Source organism: Fistularia commersonii, chromosome 7 (assembly GCF_037954325.1).
Source record: "Fistularia commersonii isolate RoL2024-O1a breed Wild chromosome 7, RoL_Fcom_v1.0, whole genome shotgun sequence".
Lineage (NCBI taxonomy): Eukaryota > Metazoa > Chordata > Actinopteri > Syngnathiformes > Fistulariidae > Fistularia > Fistularia commersonii.
Genome location: NC_141290.1, coordinates 19,244,037 through 19,265,702, shown reverse-complemented (window position 1 = coordinate 19,265,702; position 21,666 = coordinate 19,244,037). Strand labels below are relative to the sequence as shown.

Sequence of the window (21,666 nt, the reverse complement as noted above, 5' to 3'; positions counted from 1 at the left end):
AGTCAGTGCCCAACTGATTCAAAACTCGAGAGGTTTAAGGCAAAACAGGGATCAAAGACTTGATATTTTCAAGTTTGGGGGTTTACCAAAGGAACAATAAACACTTTATGTAGCTCCTATGTGCTAGCAGATGTCCCTCCTGCTGCTCTGCGTAAACAACAACAAACCACATGAAGCTGCATCCCCATCAGGACAAGTGCATGGATGTCTGAAAAGTAAATGACATGACTTCTTCTTCTTCTTCTTCTTCTTCTTCTTCTTCTTCTTCTTCTTCTTCTTCTTCTTCTTCTTCTTCTTCTTCTTCTTCGTCTTTCGGCTTTTCCCTTCAGGGGTCGCCACAGCAAATCAACTTTCTCCATCTAACCCTATTCTCTGTATCCTCCACTCTCACACCAACTACCTTCATATCCTCTCACTACGTCTATAAATCTTCTCTTTGGTCTTCCTCGAGATCTCTTGCCTGGCAGCTCCACTTCCAGCATCCGTATAAAGCATCTCTGTATATACCAGCATGTATATTCCAGCATCTCTGTATATACTCCTGCATTTCCTCATTCCACCACCAAGTCTCCTTATCTACTTTCCTTCCAGATGACACACCAATTAGAATGACACAAGGAGATATATTTCCTTTTGAGGGAATATACACTACATGCACAATTATTAGGCAAGATCTATTTTTGAGGATTAATTTTGTGACTGTACAACTACAGTGCTCTTGCTCAATACAAAATGATAACAAACCACCAAACCTGAACATTTAAGCAGTAAAAGTGAGGTTTCGGCTTTTTTTCTTTTGAAACCATTTTGAAAGCCATGCCTTGCGAGTAAGGCACCACCCAAGACCTCCCATCCAACCCAAGCCTCCCCACTCCACAACACCACCGTCAACTTTACCATGCAAAAAGTCAAGCGGAGCAGTGATGGTCCTGTCTTCGCCTCCACCGCCTGCAAATATTCTGTTTTGAAGAATATAAATAGAAGAATAGCCCCTGCAAAGAGCTTTCCACATCTGAGGAGCCACTCTACTCGACAGTCAACAAGTCCTGGCCAAGATGAGCCTGCCATCATCCATCATCATCAACATGGATTGAATGACATTTTTAAAATATTTTCCAAATGTCCCAAGATTAATTTCCATGTCATTTCTTTTCAAAGAAATAAGATAAAAATAAATTTACTGTTTTCAGATCTTTTTACTGAAATTGTTTTCCACATCTAGAAATCTTGATATAAAGTGAAGCTTAAATGGAAACCACTGCTGCAAAACCAGTTCTTACTCATAATTCAAAATAATTCTTACGGACCCTCCAGACCCTTAGCGTAGTTCCTTTCTTCGTATTCATTTAAGGCCCGATAAAACGGCCCCTTGGGCTGTTGACAGCAACTGAATATAGGAAACAGAGACTAAGGACGAGACCAAACAGCTCACGCTTGTCTCAGGCTAGCCAAAAAAAGCCATGCGTGGGCAGATAAACAAGTCCTGATCAGTTGAAGATCGGGAGTTGGTCTGTGGCTGGTAGGTGGGCGTGGTGAGCCTGCTGGAGCTTGATGAGGCCGTGACAAAGAGGAACTTCTGTTTTGAACCAGAAGGAAATGTAGCGGTAGTAATCTGACTAATCCCTTTTGATACATTTTACTCAAAATGTTTCTCTATGCTTCCAACAGATGTAAATAATAATGGCCGGTGTGTATTTTTACCCCAAAATATTGGCACTGCCTCTTCAAAATGAATAATAACATAGGATCCAAATTTAAAAATTGATGTCCCAATGTTAGTAACAAGGTATGCTTTTCACATAAAATGAACAACAAGAAGAAAACAAAGGTGAAGCTGAAACTTTTTTATTTGATGCACAAAATGTTATGTTGTGTGAATTAACCCTTAAAAAATGGGAGACAAGTCAGAAATTATCAGTATTCAAAAGGAAACCTGAAGTATTGCTACCTCCTGTCCATGTCAAACCAAAGCTAGCTCATGTCCATGCTCTCTGGAGGTCCCAGGCCCTCTTCCCCCTGGACACTCTGGTAAATCGACGCCATGTCAGCGTTGGTTCTGATCTGGTTGACGAAGTCTGCCATGCAGGGGCTCCTTTCCACTTCGGGCACAGCCAGCAGGGCGGCGACGGCACGCATTGCAGAGCGCCGCAGCTCCTCCTGCTTCTCGAACTCTTGCTTCACCGACCCCGCTTTCACCTGCAGACAATACTCATGAGTGTAACAACAAACGGTTTCAGGCTAGTGAAGCTCAAGTGTCTGCACATTTGTGTGTGTGTGTGTGTGTGTGTGTGTGTGTGTGTGTTGGAGCACCTTGCTGGTGCATGTGGCTTTAAGCGGCTCCACCAGTCTATCCAGTCTATTCAGAACAGCAGATGGACACAGGGACGCCAGTCTGGCCAGCATCAGGAAGGTTAACATCTACACACACACACACACTGTTTAGTTTAAACCAATGATTAAATCCAGTCAATTCTATTTTAAAGGTGACTGTCAATATCCTGAGATGATTGACAACTCTTCAAAATTCATCAAAAGGCAGGAAAAGTTGGACTCACCCTGATATCGTAGTGATCTTTGAGTCCTTCCTCCACATGATCCAAGAACTGCAGGACATCCAGCCCCTCCAGACAGCTGTCCAGCAGTGTGTACATGCACTCAAATGCTGCTTTACGCACGTCCAGGCCATCATCTACCGTGTGTTTGAACGGGCCCATCTCCACCTGCGATACGCAACCTCATACGTGAAATGGCGATCTCAACGACAAAGGACTTTTTTGAGTATTCCCCGCCCACTCACCTCTCGTATGAGATCTTTCCTGATCTGTGTCTCCTTGTACAGGTGGGGCAGCACAGTCGGCAGGAGGCCGCGGATCAGCGAGGGTTTGTTGTGGGCTGCCGAGTTGAAAGTGACCAAGGCGACACGACGGACATTGATGTCGTCATCCTGCAGGGTCTTTAAGAAGTCACCTGCCATACACAGATACTGTCACTTCTTGAGGATGAAACCAAGACTGCAAGTTGTAACGCAGGTGGGTGTAGGAGCGCAACCGAGCAACGCAGTTGCTTACATTTAGGTTCGTGGCGTTTCATACCTCATCAGCATTCTTCACATTCACACATTTTAGTGTAGATTTGCTCTGCAGCCTCTTTTGTGTTCCAAGCAATTCATAGTGGTGTACAACACAATTTTCATTTTGACCCTGAGTGGAACTTTTAGTCGTTTTTAAACTTAAAATTCGGGTTTTCTAATCAATGTTCGTACAGGTTGGTCATCAAGAGGATGACAAGAAAAAGAAGAGAATAATTCACTCAAGGTCTTTTTTTTTTTAAATGCAAGATTTTTATAACTTTTTCTTGTGTCTCACTGAAAAGCATTTTGGTTTTACCCTTATTTGCATTTGTAAGTCATGCACCTATCCTGTGCAACGAAAAGCTTTGTTACTCTGTTATGAAAGTCCTCCTTATTTTGTTTTACCTATCTTGATTTTTTTTTTTATCCGGTATTGCTTATAGAGGGCCTGCAGCAACAAGCACCTGTCAGACACCTGTACCCCATAGCCCGACCTACACTGTAATATATCCTTTAACCGTGCCATAACTACCACCATTACCTAAACCTACATTGTAACCTACACCATAATAATGTGGATCCTTATCCTTACATAGATGGTGATTTAATCTCTCAAGTGCGACGGTAAATAGTTGACCTCAAGATTTAAGTCATGTCCCACCAAATGTTTCAGCGATGCAACTGCAGCTTGACAATGTGACTGAGTCTGTGTGTTTCTTGCCTATGCAATCTTTCAGGAGCGGGTCCACAGTAGCCGGGTGGTCAACAATGGTGAATTTGATGGCTGTCACCATAGTGCAGCGAGCCAGAGGAGACCCTGTAAGGAAGAAGAAAGCGCTTGTTTTGTCATATTCAGCACAGCGTCAGTGATCAGCCCTCGGACTGCCATGGTCCCCTGCTTTGGCCGCGGCACGGCTCACACTTTATCCAACCCTCTTGGCCCTTCATGTGGGCGGTGAATACGTTTTCAACAGTGGGAGCAATATCGGTGAAAGAATGAAAAGGCAAATGTAAGAGATTAAATGAGCGATGAGAAATCCTACCAGCCTTGAGCTGCTGCCTGAGTCGGGGTAAAAGCTGCTTGGGGTCGACCAGGGTCAGCTTCCCTAAACATTCAGCCACCAGGTTCCGGGTTCCCTCCTCTGGACACTGGCAGTTCTGGAAGAGGAGGGACCAGATGGACTCCACATGGGGGGACAGACTGGTGGCTGGGCAGGCGCTGGGCCGGGACCGACACAGGGTGTGATCGGCGTCGGGAAGGGGGGACAGTCGAATTCATGGGAAGGAAATATATTTATCACGAATAGCAGACAAAAGATCCAGATTTTAACATACTACAATTTCATGTCTTGGGTTGAAGCGAAAAAGCCTCAGATTAGTATTATTTTATCGAAATCATGGCCAGCCTAGATCAGTGGATGATCTGAATGAAAAGAACTGTGGCAAATTCTTGAAAAAAAAAAAAGCTCGATATTCAACCAATCACATTGAGGATTGAGGTTTTTAGGTTAAAAAACATCCTCATCACATTGGGCAAAAAGTTTAATTCACTTCAAGCCTTTGAGAGCAACAAGCTTTTCAGATGACAATTTTGTGGTTTTAAGTCTCTTAAGATTGATTTTTGAATAATTTTCTTGGGCATTTATTTGTTATGAATGTGATTCTTAAAAAATATATTTCTGGTATTTTTTTTAACTTTTCATTTCAATGCAGTCTACGAAAATAATTTGATTATATTTATATATTTTTATATATAAATATATTATATTTATTATATTATATTTATATAAAATACATCTTATATTTTTGATTTTATCTTTACAATTTTCAAAGATTGTTTTCCGTGATTGATTTCCTAATTGTCACTCGTAATTTTTATACAGATTTTTTATATATCAAATGTTATATCTGGCAGTTCTGGTAACTGATTTTCACTGCAAAAATCATCAACATTCACTTGTACCTTGCTTCAAACCCTCATTTCCGCATCTCAGCTGACTTTCACCCAGAAATCCAAGCAATCCATCTGTCAACTGGACCTTCTGTCAGGATCTCCTCTCGGCAGGCGAGAGGCCAGCTGCCGCTCATCAAGATCTCTATAAAGAGCAGTGGCACGCGCCGCCTGGCGCCGGAGAATTGCGATTCTCCGCCCGACCCTGCGAGACCACCTTGTTGACCACCGGACCCCGACCCTGCGAGAGCCCCCTCTGGACCTTCGGACCCCGAGCCTGCGAGAGCCCGAGTACCGGTCAGAAATAGAGACTCGATCTAACTCCAGTTCTGGTGGTGTGGTTCCCCGCCCGAGTCCGCCCGACCCGTGACAGAATTCTCCGGCCAGTATGGACCCGGGGAGCCCACCACCGGGGCCCGATCCCAGCCCCGAGGGCGATCTGCTAGCAGCCCTGACCATGCCAGACCAGAGGCTTGGACAACAGTAGAGGACACTATGCAACCTCTCTGCACCAAAAGTCAAAGCCAGATTGAGAACATCAACGCCCAGTTGGGCCGGATCTCGATTCTAGCCCAGATATCGCAGCAGCAGAATCCACCCGCTCCACCGGCCCCTGTTTTGGAACCAGCCCCTCGACATCCTCCCGTGAAGGAACCTCATGTGCCAGATCCCCCGCGATACTCCGGAGACCGAGGTGAGTGTGGTGATTTCTTGCTACAGGTCTCACTGGTGTTTGGTCTGCAGCCGATGACCTACCAAACGGACGAACAAAAGCTCGCCTATATCATCAGTCTACTCACCGGAGCTGCACTACGCTGGGGGTCGGCGGTGTGGCAGAGGAACGGACCGCCGTGCCGGTCCTATGCCGCCTTCACCGCGGAGATGAGGGAGGTCTTCGACCACCCTCTCCAGGGAGACGACGCGGCGAAACGCTTGGGCGACCTCACCCAAGGGGGACAGAGCGTGGCCGAATATGCTGTCGCGTTCCAGACCCTGGCGGCGGCGTGTAACTGGAACGACTCGGCGCTGCGATACGCCTTCCAGAGGGGACTCAACGAGGAGCTGAAGGACCAGCTGGCAGCGAGGGATGAACCATCGGACCTGCATGCCCTGGTCAACCTCGCAATCCGGATAGACAATCGTCTCCGCGAGAGACGGCGGGAGAGGAGGACCCAGGGTCCCCCTCCGGACCGTGCCCGTCCTTTGCCCTCGGCCCCGAGTTCCGCCGCGTCGGGGGAGGCGCCCATGCAGCTGGGCCGAGCGCACCTCACCGCTGAGGAGAAGACTGCCCGGCGGCGCCGGAACGCCTGCCTCTACTGCAGTGAGGTGGGCCACTACGCCACCACCTGCCCGGCCAGGAAGGGAAAAGCCGGGGGCCACCAGGGACGGGGGGGGTCCTGGTGAGCCGTACGGTGATCTCCTCCCCGCTGGCTTACCTACGGGTGCTGGCCTCGCTGGAGTGGGGCATGTACCAGCGCTCCGTCCCGGCACTGGTAGACTCTGGGGCAGAGGGCAACTTCATAGACGAGGCCCTGGTTAAAGAGCTCCTCATCCCCACCACAGCCATTCAACCGCCCCGCTGCGCCGTGTCACTGAACAACCGCCGGCTGGCCCGGGTTCAGCGCCAGACCGTCCCAGTCCGCATCCGGATTTCAGGTAACCATTCAGAGTCAATCTCCTTCGCCATCTTGTCGGGACTTCACTCCCCCCTGGTGCTCGGGTTCCCCTGGCTGCAATATCAGGGTGGACTGGGAGGGCTATGGCCCGGAGGAGAGGTCCTGGGTTCCGGCTCGGCGGATTCTGGACCCCTCACTAATCTGGCAGTTCCACCCAGGCCGGCTCCACGGGGCACCGGGAGGCGCCCGTTGAGGGCAGAAATAAAGAGACTCTATCTAACTCCAGTTCTGGTGGTGTGGTTCCCTGCCCGAGTCCGCCCGACCCGTAACACCTTCTCCTCACACAACTTGTTAACGCTTGCTTCCCCTCTGTGGCATTTCTGTCATCATCCACTCTTCTCTCATCACTGAAATTGTCCCTACATCCTTTAAAACTGCTGCCATGACCCCAATCTTGGAAAACCCTCGTGCCAACCCCTCCAACTTCAGCAGCTATTACCCTTTCTCCAATCTACCTTTAATTTCAAAAATCAGTTGCCTCCAAACTCCCCTCTCACCTATCCCAAAATAACTTGTATGAACAGTTGTGGTCCAGTTTTCCTGAACCAGCAGTCCTCAAAATCACCAATTACCTCCTTCTTGCAGCTGAGTGTGGAGCCCTCATCATCCTTGACCAGAGTGCAGCCTTTAATACCATCTGTCACAACAACCTCATCAATAGGCAACTTCCACTGGCATCATCCTCACTCCGATAGATGGTTTATGTCACTGGCCATTGGTATTACTTCATTTGCTTATTTCCATCTCCAAAAAAATTAACCCACCCCCCACATCGTCACCATCCTTGTCACTTTCTGTCTGGATGCAGCAACACTCTCCTCACAAATCCCTTCATGAACGTCAACAAGTCCAGAATTCAGCTGCACCTATCATCACCCAAACCCCCTTCCACCACATCAGACCTGTCCTCCAGCTGCTCTACTGGCTCCCGGTTCAATTCCATACTAAATATAATATTCTCCTTTTAACATACAAGGCCATCCACAACCTCGCTCCACCATATCCTGCTCACTCAGATCCTCTGCTACCTGTCTGTCTCCGCTCTGCTCCCTGTCTCTGGAATTCATTCCCACCCCAACTCAGAAACATCACAACATTCCCCAACTTCAAATCAAAACTCAAAACACATCTGTTCAAAGTAGCCTATTTCATCTGATAGCAACTGCTCTGTCACTTATTTCATTTATATGTATAAATGTGTACGTGCGTGTGTGTGTGTTTATATATATATATTTTTTACCACTTTGTCAATTTTACTGTTTTTATTTCTTTTGTGTATTTTAAATCTGTATTTTTTCTATATGTTTATGTCTGTACAGTGTCCTTGATTGTCAAAGAATGTATTATTGTTATTATCATATGCTAATTTGAATGTAATATTCTGCCTTTTTGTATTTGATCATCATGTTTGTAATATGGTAATTGCTGGCTATGGCCATTAAGGGATTTATTGAGCCATCCTCTCACCTGATAACCTCTCTGAGGGACTGCAGGAGCAGATACTGTCTCCGCGGCTGAGACGACACCTCCTTCAGCAGGAAGGGAAGGTAGTCGTCCAGGCTGCCAATGGCCATGCTGCCCAGAGCGCAGGACGCAGCCGTCTTCACCTGATGTCATGAGGAAGAAACATTTTGTATCCGTTTTGCATAATGACCCAGGAGAACATAGAAAAAAATATCACACGAAAATAGTATAAGCCTGAGGAAGTTAATCACGGTAAAAAAAAAAATAGAACACGAAAATGTGACATGAAGAATGAAATGATAAAATTATGAGTGTACATAAATACCTATTTTAGTTTGAAATCTGTGAAAATGGTCAGAGAGTCTAATTAATATAAGTATGAATAAAAATGTAATCAATACTCAAATAAAAGTTTAAAAATGGAACATTGGAGTTGAATATTGCTGGAAAACACATTGATATCAATGCATAGAAGATAATACATTATACATTTAGAACAGATAACTAAGATAGTGAATGAATAGACTTTTCTCAGTACATAGATGTGGTTGGAAACACTTAGGTGAGTCTTACCTCTTCACTGGAGGAGCCAAAGGCATCCAGGATGACTCCCTGCACCTCCTTATGCCCCCCCAGACTGCCACTCCTCCCCACTTCCCCAAGACACAACAAGGCCAGGACCCGAGCTGACTCTGGGGTGCCAGGATTTTTTACCTAGAGATGCAAGAGGACACAGATGTAGAAGGGCTGGACAAAATAAGAGGAAAACCAATTTGACGAGATATGGACCTCCTGCAGGAGTCGTGACACTGTCCCTGCTCTCTCTGCTGGCGAGGAGTAGCACAGGGCCGCCACACAGCGAGACACAGAGATGTATGACTGCCTATGGAGGACCACATTGTCTGATGAAGAGGAGGGGCTGGAGAAAGGACCTGTGAGAGACTTTAGCAACTGGCTAGAGAGGAGGAAAGGTGAAGAGATTGAAAAATACAAGAAACAAAAAAAAAATTAGTTTGATTTGTATTCATTGCAATACTACTTGAAGGACTGTGCGGAGAGTTAAATATCATAATAATTCAAAATTCTTCTGATAAAAAAAATCTGAATTATGTTAAACCGTCATAAATTGAGGTGGAAATGAAAACGTTTTTTTTTTTTTCCAGGGGCATGAATAAAAATAAACCACTAACAGACAGCCAAAGCGCTAACCTGTAGCTCAAGTTAGCGGTTTTGGATGACACCAGAGCCTGCAGGAAGTTCAAGATGGCCGCAAGAGCACCGCCCTGCAGCAGTGGGGAGTAAACCAGAACCAAGACCCTCTCCAGGATGGAAGAGCTAATCTTGGCCAGAGAGGACGGGCAGGACATGGCCATGCAGGTAACCAGGGCGACAGACACCTGGGGATACGTGAGACAGCTGCTGTCACTCCTCAAAATTTAAACTCTGGGATTTCACTCTGCAGTTCTACATCTACACCTGTGACATCTGTCTGCATATTTCTATGAAAATACATATATATACAGTTGTGTTCAAAATAATAGCAGTCCAACACGACTAACCAGATAAATCGCTGTTTTGGTATAAATCATATTACTACATGGCAATTAATGTAGTAAGAGTCAGAGAAACCAACAGACCCAACATTCATGATATGAATGCTCCTCAGTCTGTGTGATTGAATAATGAAGTGAAAGGGATGTGTTCAAAATAATAGCTGTGTGGAGTACCTGTGTGTGGTCACTCATAATTTGAAAAAGCAGGTGTCATTCAGGTGGCCATTCATGTGCGCTATAACTCTATATCTATGCCTCTATCAACCTGCCCTTTAACACTATATCAAGGTTTTTTATAAATTGCTCCACAACTTTATGATCTGGTCTATAATTCAACATCCATCTCATTCCTTGGCTCTATAACTCCATGTCTATGTCTATGTTGAGCTATAATTTTATATCGGTCTTATGTCTCTATATCATGGTCTATAACAGTATGTCTGTCTGTAACAGCTGCTCTAGAACTCCATATCTGAGCCTCTATCCCTCCATCTATCCCGTGTGAATGTCAGTTCAAAATAACGGTTTAGAGTATTCAAGAGGAAAAACCTAGTTTTTGTATAGCATGCTGCTTTTGCCTCTTTTCTCCGTCTTGAAAACGGTTTTCCACGTTTTCTAGAACATTGTATGGATTTGGACTCTACCTGAGAAACATGCATGTCCCTCTCGTCAACCAGCGCGGGGAGCGCATTCAGAACCGGTTCCAGAGCCGCAGGTTTGATGGTGGAGGCATGATGTGTGATGAGCGCGGTCAGACACTCCAGCGTGCCAAGCTTCAGGGCCCGCTGGTTCTTCTTCAGGAATGAGCCCAGCAACGAGAGCGACTCCGATAGGATGGACGACACATCGATCTGGACCACGGGAACAGAGGAGGAGAGTCACGGTTTAAAGTGACTTCTCAATAATTTAGCTCTGAAAATCAGGTATTTTGGGACCTTGAGATGGGAAGCAGCGATGAAGGTGAGGGTCCTGACTGTGGAAAGCCTGGTCATTTCATTCTTCAGTCTTTCCAGGAACACGGCAAGCACACCCTGCAGCTCAGCACCCAGGTGGTCGCCCAGGTGGCAAACTATGTGACCCATGCAGGAAATGGCCCTCTCTTTCACTTCCTGATCAATGTCAGTTGCTTTAAGCCTCTTCAGTGTCACAGGAAGTACCTTTTAAAAATAAAAGTATGTTTGTTTTTATTGTTTATAAATCCATTATGCTGCCTACAAATGATTATCTTCATTTAATAGATATCCGGGTACATTTAGCAACTTTAAATTTTACAAAAATGCGCTGCATCTTTCCAGTAAATTATAATGATTTGCTTCAAAACATTTTTTTTTCTTAATTATGTGGCAAATTTATGGCAAGGGAATGATGTTGTGGTTGTTGGTACTCTGTAAAAATCGATTCCGGTGGCTTTATACGGCTAATTTGTTCAAATCTCCTTTTCAAATGAATCAACTTGCCAAAAGAAGAAGTAGTCAAGAAATACATATCCATATAAATAATGAAAGAAATAAATTCAAAAATCAAATTAACTTAACAAATGCTGGAATGTCAGCTAGTAGAACGGGAGATTCAGTGGACAGAACCTGGCTGATGAAGGCTCGAGGGTCGCAGGGTCCCGCGGTAGCGCTCTGCCCCGGGGGCCTCATCACTCGCACAAGCTGCTGGGTGACCAGAAGAGCCTCCGACGTTATTTTATAGAAAGAGTCTTCGACACATGCCACCACCAGGGGTATCAGCACCTGCAATGGCAATATATTCAGGTCACATCCCGAGTACGCACATATTTATAAGAAGTAAATCGGAAAATAATTGCAAAATAATGACTATAATATTCTATAAGGAAAAGGGCATCTGACCATATAGTTGTTTTTAACAATAAGATGGTAAATTTCAAGGATATGACAGAATAAAGTTCCAATAAGTTGATTTTTTTTTTTTAAATATAATGGAAATTAAGTTAAAATTTTATATTTTATATCATTGGATTAAGAATGATTAAGATTAAAGATGATTAAGATTAAAGTTATAATACTATAGACAAAATTGTAAATTTGTGATATTCAAACTGGAACTATTTGAAGAAAAATGAATTTATCTGAATAAAGTTGTAAGAACTATCAGTTATTAAATTGATTCTAAATTATCATTTTAGTTTTTTGGGAAGACACTTTGCCAATATATATTTAATTAAAAAAACAAGTTATGAATAAAATAATTTGACAAAATAATTAATAACAGGTAAATTCAATATATGATCATAACTGAGAGGTTTTTAGAGGGGTGTAGAAGGATAAGCGGACCTGCATGTGGGGTTGAAACGCTGAGGGTGGGTGAGAAAGGAGGAGAACATGGAGAAAGGACAGGGCGTCGATCCTCATCGTGGACGACGTGGACTTGTCTGTCAGGGAGAAGAGCAGGCCTGGGGGAAGAGGAGACAATCGAGAAAAGGAGGATTGGATGTGGAGGATTGGATGTTGAGAATTTCAGTGCGAATTAGGAAAAAATATCAGGGCAAGACACGTCGGCATTGGGAATTTGTGTGCGCGCGTATGTCTGTGTGTGTATACCGGGTATCAGGGCAGGTACATGTGCTTCCAAGCCTCCAGGAACAGTATGCGCCAGTTCAGTCAGCAGACAGAAGCAGCCGTGTCGAGATTTAACGCTCTTCTCTTTCAGCTGCCGGTGAAGAGCCTTCACTATCACTGGCACCTGGACACACACACACACACACACGATAAACTGAATCATGTGTCATCCACACTGTGCCAGACCCAGTGTGAAATGAAACACCAAACGAAGCAGAAATTGTAATAACAATAATAAGACACTTATAGTTTTATCACTTGTTTACTATGACACTTTATAGTTTCACTGAGACACTTTATAGTTTACAGTTTATTTTATTTCTAATTCTGCCTTTTCTTTTTAATATTTATTACTGTTATATTTTCTGTAACTCTGGCACAACAATTTCCTTTGGGATTAATAAAGTTGTTCTTATCTTATCTTATCTTATCTTATCTTATCTTATCTTATCTTATCTTAATAATAAACACAGTTTATCACATTGCTATATCAGCAATGCCACCATTATGAAATATTAACTACAAATATGTTTTGAACTGTTTAGCAATGCAACTATGAATGTCTCTGACTTTCCCAAGGGAATAAAATACAAAATGTTGGACTGTTTGCTTGACTGAGCAAAGTCAGGAGGGATTTTATTTGTAGTCCTATACATTTCATGGAGTTTTATAATTGGAAATGAATGGTCTCTGATGACACTGTGGTCGACCTCCTTCCTGCACCTGTTTCTTCAGCATGGCGATTGCTGGTTCCTCCTCTTCCAATATGCCGCTCCCAGAATCCTGACCCGCTGCACAGAGGCCTCGGTTTCCGGACCCTCCTCGGATTTGTCTCAGCAGCGTGGAAAAAGCAGCGAAGACGTCGGTCCGCACGTTTTCTTCGCGCTCTTTGAACCTGGCGAGGAGGGCGGGGCACACGGAGGGGTAGAGGGAGAGGAGGAGGTCCCTACGGCTGCTGATCAGGGCCTCCAGACACTTGATGGATGAACGCCGTACCTTCCAGCTCATGTCGTCGTCGTCACTGTACTCATCGTCCGATGCTGGAAGACAACAAATCTTCACTGTGTTTCAATAAAAGTTATTCATAGTAATGATGAGTCGGGGTTCCTACGGAGAAAAGAAAAGCAACACTAAGCCAGAAAACAACCATAAATTAATAAAAAAGTCAAATGAATTAAGGAGCTGAAATGTGGCAAATTAATGATATATAAATATATATAAACACACATATATACATATTTATCTCCTTCTCCTTTCAGCTTTTCCCTGGAGTTGCCACAGCGAATCGACCTTCTCCATCTAACCCTATTCTCCGTATCCTCCTCTCTCACACCAACTACCTTCATATCCTCTCTCACTATATCCTCTCTCACTACGTCCATAAATCCTCTTTTTGGTTTTCTTCTAGACCTCCTGTCTGGCAGCTCCAATTCCAGCATCTGTCTACCAATATATTCACTATCCCTCCTCTCTACATGACTGAACCATCTTCGTCTGGCTTCTCTGACCTTCTCTCCAAAACATCTACCATGTGCTGTTCCTCTGATAGACTCATTCCTGATCTTATCCATCTTTGTCACTCCCAAAGAGAACCTGTGCGTCTTCATCTCTGCGATCTCTAGCTCTGCCTCCTGTCTTTTCATCATTGTACCTGTTTCTAAGTCATACAGCATTGCTGGTCTCACCACTGTCTTGTTCACCTTTCCTTTCATTCTGGCTGATAGTCTTTTATCGCATAGTACCCCGTGACACTTTTCTCCACCCATTCCAACCTGCTTGAACCCATCTCCTCACCTCTTTTCCACACTCTCCGCTGCTCTGGACTGTTGACCCCAAGTACCTGAAATCCTACAACTTCTTAATCTCCAATCCCATTAGTATCACCATTACACACGGGTTCCTCTTATTCACACACATATACTCTGTATTGCTGCGACTAACCTTCATTCCTCTCCTTTCCACAGCATACCTCCACCTTTCTCGATTTTTCTCAACCTGTTCTCTGCTCTCACTGCAGATCACAATGTCATCTACAAACATCATGGTCCATGAAGATTCCTGACTAACCTCATCTGTCAGCCTGTCCATCACTACTATCGTTTTTGTGGATGAGCAAACAAGAAGGGGCTCAGAGCTGATTCCTAATGGAGTCCCACCTCCACCTTGTACTTCTGTGTTACCCCTACTGCACAGCGCACCACTGTCTCCCCGCTAGCACACATGTCCTGCACCGGTCTAACATACTTCTCTGCTACTCTGGATTTCCTCATACAATTCTGAACCCCCCCACGCACCCCCATATTAAAAAATTGACGCCATCACACTTCGTCTCCATTCTTCAGGCATCCTCTCACTCTCTTTAGATCCTGTTGAATAATCTAGTCAGAAACTCTACCGCTGCCTCTCCTTGACACTTCCACACCTCCACAGGTGTATCATCAGGACCAACCGCCTTGCCACTCTTCAATGCCTTCCTCACTTTACTTTTACTAATCTCTGATACTTAATACTCTTTCCATCTTCCCATCACTCTTCGAGCATCTGCCAATACATTTTCCTCTCTATCCATAACCACCCGGACCTGTTGTATATCCTGTCCATCTTTATCTCTCTGTTTCGCCAGCCTGTATAGATCATTCTCTCCCTCCTTATTGTCCAACCGAGCAAACAGGTCATCGTACACCTTTTGTTTGGACTTTGCTACCTCTATCTTTACCTTATGCTGTATCTCCCTGTACTCCTGTATGTTCTCTTCAGTCCTCTCAGGGTCCCACTTCTTCTTTGCTAACTGCTTTCTCTGTATATACTCCTGCACTTCCTCATTCCACCACCAAGTCTCTTTATCTATTTTCCTTCCAGATGATACACCAAGTACTCTTCTACCTGTCTCCCTGATAACATTAGCTGTAGTTGTCCAATCATATGGAAGCTCTCCCTGACCCCCCCAGAGCCTTTCTCAACTCCTCCCTGAAAACCATACAACACTCCTCCCTTTTCGGCTTCCACCACTTCGTCCTCTGCTCTGCCTTTTTCCTCTTGATCTTCCTTGTCAGCAGAGTCATCCTACAAACCACCATCCTATGCTGTCTGGCGACACTCTCACCTACAGCTACTTTGCAGTCACTGATCTCTTTCAGGTTACCACGTCTATACAAGATGTAGTCTACCTGCGTGCTCCTACCTCCGCTCTTATAAGTTACCCTATGTTCCTGTCTTTTCTGGGAAAAAGTGTTCACTACAACCATTTTCATCCTCTTTGCAAAGTCTACCACCATCTGTCCCTCTGCGTTCCTATCTCGTATACCAAATCTGCCCATCACTTCTTCATCCCCTCTATTGTCTGCACCAACATGCCTATTGAAGTCTGCACCAACTACCACTCTCTCACCTCTGTGGATATTCTGCATCACTTCATCTAACTCATTCCAGAACTTCTCCTTCTGCTCAAACACACATCGCATGTGTAGGGCATAGCCACTAACAACATTGAGCATCACACCTTCAATTTCCAGTTTCAGACTCATAAGTCTATCTGACATTCTTTTCACCCCCAGAACATTCCTTACAAAGCCCTCATTCAAGATAACTGCTACTCCATTTCTCCTCCTATCAGTACCATGTTAGTAAAACTTAAAACCTGCTCCAAAGCTTCTATCCTTACTACCTGTCCACCTGGTCTCCTGACACACAGTATATCCACCTTCCTTCTCTGCATCATGTTGACCAACTCTCTACCTTTTCCTGTTATATTCCCAATATTAAAAGGCCCTACTCTCAGTCCCAGACTCTCTTGCCTTGTCCCTCTTCTCTCTCTGCCTCCGAACACGCCTTCCTCCTCTCCTTCTTTGACCTACAGTAGCCCACTTTCCATTGGTTCCCTGTCAGCCATCGGTACCAATGGCGGGTTGTTAACCCGGGCCTCGACCGATCTGGTATGATCTGGGTATTACGTTTGATTTGCATAATTGGCTTTGACAAATGTTTTACGCCGGATGCCCTTCCTGACACAACCCTCTGCATTTATCCAGGCTTGGGAACGGCTCAGGCACCAGCCCGTGTTGCCCTGAGGCTATATATATACATATATATATGTGTGTGTGTGTGTGTGTGTGTGTGTGTGTGTGTGTGTGTGTGTGTGTATGTGTGTGTGTGTTTGGATGTTTCTTGAAGTTTGAATGTTAATATCCAAGCGGATACATAGCCCTGAGGCTATAAATATGTGTGTGTGTGTCTGTGTGTGTATGTGTTTTTGCATATTTCTTTAGGTTTGCATGTTAATATCCAAGGGGGTCTGTTGTTAAACCCTTTCTGTCTGTTTTCTTGGCAACAGCAATATTTCAGGTGGATTTCATTCAAGGCCATTGTCGCACAAACCTTCATCAAGCCCGTCCTCAACGTCCATGCTCTCTTCCTCATCATCCTCCTCATCGTAATTGTAGTTCGGGTCAAAGGTCATGAATTTGAGACAAAGCTGGGTTACCGTGGCAACGTGAGGAGACATCTCTTTCGGACAGCTGTCAGTCAACAGGCACATTAGAGTAAGATGGAGAGTCACAACCGTGTTTTAATTTGTGTGTGTGTCTGTGTGTGTGTGTGTGTGTGTGTGTGTGCGGCCACACACCTGCGTATGAAGGCTTCAAATGCCTGGAAACAATATTCTCTTAGCTCATCGTCCTCCATGCTGGTGAATTTGACCACCATGGGGATCAGCTTCTCCAGATGCTCCCCTGCAGAATACAAACGTCACGCGATCGGCTTCTAACAACATGGACGCCCTCACGTCTTACACCCGAGTCCTCACCGACTCGATGGCCACCCTGGCGACTGATCGTAGCCAAGCACTGGATGTATGTTCTGGTCAGAGAGGTAGATGGAGCTTTGGCCAGCTCTGTCAACAGGTGTTCTGTCAGCTGAGAGAAGAGGGCCGGGCTACAGCAGGGCACCAAGTGGCCAAGAGCCAAGATGGAGCGCTTCCTGACGGCCATTCTGGGGCTAGTGAGCTGAAGGAGCGTGTGGGTGAGGAGGGAGGAAAAGGACAAAAAGGTGTTGGTGGAAAACAGCAGCTACTATGAAAGCATTAGTACTTAGTTCGCTGACTTTTACTAATTAACTACCTATAAGTCTTTTCTTTCCATTATTGCTGGTGTAATACTGAAACATTTTATTTTCGAATCTAATGTGGAGTTTTCGAGGTTTAGAAATTATTCAGTTTCTGCAACCTATTAACTTGATTTTTTAACTTCTAAGCACCTGGTGTGCCCCTCTTTTATTTTGAAGGACTTCTTCACTCTAGAATTGGAGCTGTCAGGCAGGAGGTGTAGAGGAAGACCAAAAAGAAGATTTATGGACGTAGTCAGAGAGGATATGAAGGTAGTAGGTGTGAGAGAGGAGGATACAGAGAATAGGGTTAGATGGAGAAGGTTGATTCACTGTGGCAACCCCAAAAGGAGAAGAAGAACAAGAATTTAAACTGTATTAATCCGTCGTGGGGAAATGATTTCTCTGCATTTAACCCATCATGGATGAGCCAGAAGGGCAGTTAGGGACTCAGTCTCTTGCTCAACAACACTTCAACACACTAGGAGGAGGGAATCAAAAAAAGAATGTTCGGTTCCGGTGATGATCACTCTACCTCCTGCGCCTCCCTCCACATTTGTGGTTTGACTTGGTTTTATTTAGAAAGCACTTTTCTCACTGTTCTGCTGTAGAATTATATATAGAATAACTAGTTATTCTACAGTTCATCCATTCATGGCTTCCATTAATTTCAGTTTCATTTTTTCATGTTTCTGTCTGTTTCTGTTCTCCTAACTTCCAGCTGTAATTTGATATTAAGCAACTCATCTGAGTTCACTTCTCTAATTGTTCGGTTTCTCTCGTTTTGTTTTTTCCCTCCGCCTTTCTCTTTCTTTCACCTGCATTCGGTCTATTTTTAGGTCCTCATCAGCCTCCTGCCTGCTCACATGTGACCCCTCATTCTGTCTTGTCATTTCTGAAGTTTGTATTTTCATTGTCGGTTGTTTCAGTCCTTGTCAGATTGTTTTTGTGAATGAGCAAATTACAGATTTTCTCTGTGTTTCCCTAAAGTAAAATAAATTGGAAAAATATTTCAAGATTACAATAAAAACTGTTGGTGAAGGTCAAGGGGGGAAATATATAATGTGTATTTATTGTATGTAGAAATAAATGTAAATATATATAATTGATCTAAATATAAATGAGTAAATGTATTTATAAATAACTAATGAAGCTGGTTCTGACCTGAGGCAGGAGGGTGGACAGCAGAGAACAGTGGAAACTGGCCAGGGTGCCACTCAGACTGCAGTAAAACAAAACAAAACAAACAAAAAAAAAAAAACAATAAAACTTTGTCCCCTCTGATAGCTTTTGTCAGTTAAACCAAACCTTTGTTTGTTTTTTGTTTTGGAATCTCTTATCAATTCTACTGACAGCTCATTATATTTGCACATAGAATGCAAACATGTTAAATCAGAAAAATATTATGCATACAATGTATTTGAATATATGACTATTTGAAACTTTCAGTTCAAAACAATAATTAAATACCATTCACAGTTTTAAAGGAAATGTTTTAAAAGTGAATCATGTTTAAACCCAAAATGCTTTACAGTAAAACTGACAAAGACAAATTGTCTCAAAACCACAAAGAAAGTGATCCATTTTAAAAATAGTGAATGTTAAACTTGATCTGTTTGTTTTTATTAATTTTTTTGTTTTTATATTTACAACTTTGTGGTAAAAAGAAGAGATAGCTGGGGCCTGGGACTCACCGCCCCAACATGTCCGACAGGATATCTAGTGCCTCAAGCTGGACAGACACATCTTCCTGTTTCCCCATGGCGTCTATCAGCTGGGACGTGATCTTCTTGCACACGCTGGCTGTCAGGGGTAACCCTGTACACACACACACACACACACACACACACACAAACATACATACACATCCCATTGTGCTTTGCTCTTATTTGTTTCATTCTGTGTGAACCGGTGATCAGATCTTTTCATGCCGACTGGAGGCTATGCTTATTGTCATTTCACAGGAACAGGGGTTTAACCTGGACAGGTCAGCTGTCAATCACAGGACAGTATAAAGAGACATCCGACCATTCACTCAGTCACTCACACCTCCGACATTTGAGAGTCTATGATAAACCCCCTGGCTGTTTTGGCTTGTGGGAAAAAAGACAGGCAACCTGGAGAACCCAGTTAGGGGGCATGGAGTGAACACATAGAAAGGCCCAATGCAAAATCGAACCAGGAAACCCTTCGATGTGTGTATCCTTTCCATTTTTTTGATACTCAGCTCAGAATTAAAAGTGCAGCTTTACTACAACACTGTATGTATGCTGTATGCATCTTTCAGTTGGACAGTGGGAAAAAAAAAATGGATTTTATAAGATTAAATAGTGTTTTAGATGTCATCCCTTGTTTTTTTTTTTTGTCTGAGTCACACATTCAGTTCCTCGTTGGCTAAATGCAGCCCAGGCAGGTGAGGGTCTCACCTGCTGAGGAAAGTGGCAGCTCGCTGATCACCGTCTTCAGTCCGATGCTGGAGATGTCTCTCAGCTGCTCCTTGTCAGACATCATGTTGGAGCACAGAGTGTCTACCATCGTCTCGACCTGGGCTTCTTTCACTTTGCTTACCAAAGGTGCCAGGCTGGAAGTCACAGTGAAGTGAAAAGGGTGGGGTGGGTCTGCTTTTTTTCTTTTCATATTTCATATTCAATGTGCTTTTGAATTCTCAAAATCCACCTGTAGGTTTTATACGCAGAACTAGAATTTTCCCCGGACTCAACCTAAGCTGATCTAAGCAATGCTTACCATTTAATGGCCAGGTTCTGTACCTCACCGTTCTTGTCCTCCATTAGCTTGAGTAACATGGTTACCACCTTCCTCTCGCTGGTCTCGTCCAGCTTGATGCTGTCCTTCTGCAGCTCCAGCATCAGGTCGTTGGTGGCCATGAACCTGCAGGCCAATGCATACACATGCACGCTGGATGCAGTCAGGACAAAACAGCCTGCACTGACTTAGACTGCGATTTATTTATCCATCCATCCATCGTCTGCCGCTTGTCCTGCATTCAGGGTCATGGGGGATGATGGAGCCTATCCCAGCTGTGATCGGGCGAGTTGGGATACACTCTAGACTGGTCTCCAGTCAATTGCAGGGCCACATATACAGACAGGTAACCATTCACTCACTCACTTATTCAGGGCAATTTTCCCAATTTTTTCCAATTAACCTGATACAGGTTTTTGGACTGTATCAGGAAACCAGAGAACCCGGAGGAAACTCACGCAGACACGGGGAGATCATGCAAACTCCACACAGAAAGGTCGAACTAGGGTCCTTTGTGCTATGAGGCCGCAGTGCTAACCACCACCTATTCTTGATTTTTTTATTCAGGGATTGCAGTTATTAACTGTTGTGCAAAAAATATCAACTCTGCTCAAGTGTGTACATTTTGATGTAAATTTTCACTTATTCAAAGAAGAGCAAAAAACTTTCAGTCCAATTTGTTCCACCTGCTCAGTGGGCTAATTCTCTGGATATTTATTATCTCAGTTGTTTTGGATTGATAATACCATTGATTTGTTCAACTGACAATGCAGAGTGTACATTAGGTTGTAACTGCAGTAGTCAGCATTCATATCTATGGCGCCACTACTGATGTGTGTGTGTATTATTCAAAAATAAAAACAAATCAGACTCAACACACATGAGTTTTATCACTTACAAACTGGTGAGGATCAAAATGTGTGACTGTGTTTTGTGTGGTCATTCTTCATTTGTTCACACGCGCAAAGGATTACTTAAAGGAAAGTTAATTATGTATTTATTTACTTTCAAATCTCATATAAGTAGGTGTGTGTGCACACAGTATATATACAGAATTTCTGTGTGACTGGACTTGTCTATCTCTCCTGGGGAAACAGGACACTTCTATCCGAAAAGAGACTAAAAAAAATCAAAGTGAGGTCAGTCCTACCTGAAGTCCTTGTCAGTGGACATCATCTTGTCCAGCAGGTTGGAGATGTGGTAGGACACGTTGGACATGGTGGTTCTCTGGAGAAGCTGTCACGTTACTGGAACTTTTTTTTCTGCGCCACAGAAACAAAGCTGGGTGGGTGACAGATTTGACCCAGCAACATGGCCGGGGGTTGGGAGGGGGACATGCAGAGAGAACTGGCGAAAAACCTGACACCCGAATCCCTCGGTTATATATAGACATACATAGCCACGAATGTGTCGTGTTTGTGGCGCCGTTGTGTGGACAAATGGAGTATGGCTCGCCGGTCGTCAGACAATCTTGTCAAAACTTTATTGATATGGGTCAAAGTTCGGG

At 44.1% G+C, this 21,666-nt stretch overlaps 1 protein-coding gene across 1 annotated transcript; it reads right to left on the bottom strand.

Moving 5' to 3' along the window:
• Positions 1–1,829: 1,829 nt before the first annotated feature.
• On the bottom strand, positions 1,830–21,473 carry cand2 (cullin-associated and neddylation-dissociated 2 (putative)). The gene is made up of 24 exons (XM_086150187.1): positions 21,310–21,473; positions 20,142–20,285; positions 19,823–19,977; positions 19,091–19,214; positions 18,561–18,618; positions 17,101–17,299; positions 16,921–17,026; positions 16,674–16,813; positions 13,023–13,339; positions 12,282–12,423; positions 12,015–12,133; positions 11,298–11,453; positions 10,650–10,871; positions 10,359–10,565; positions 9,371–9,558; positions 8,951–9,116; positions 8,735–8,875; positions 8,165–8,304; positions 4,114–4,289; positions 3,792–3,887; positions 2,798–2,967; positions 2,556–2,720; positions 2,311–2,418; positions 1,830–2,196 (listed from the first exon to the last, which is right to left on the bottom strand). The coding sequence occupies exons 1-24, from the start codon at positions 21,375–21,377 to the stop codon at positions 1,972–1,974; spliced, it is 3,732 nt and encodes a 1,243-aa protein (XP_086006313.1). The 5' UTR covers positions 21,378–21,473; the 3' UTR covers positions 1,830–1,971.
• Between the last annotated feature and the right edge of the window lie 193 nt (positions 21,474–21,666).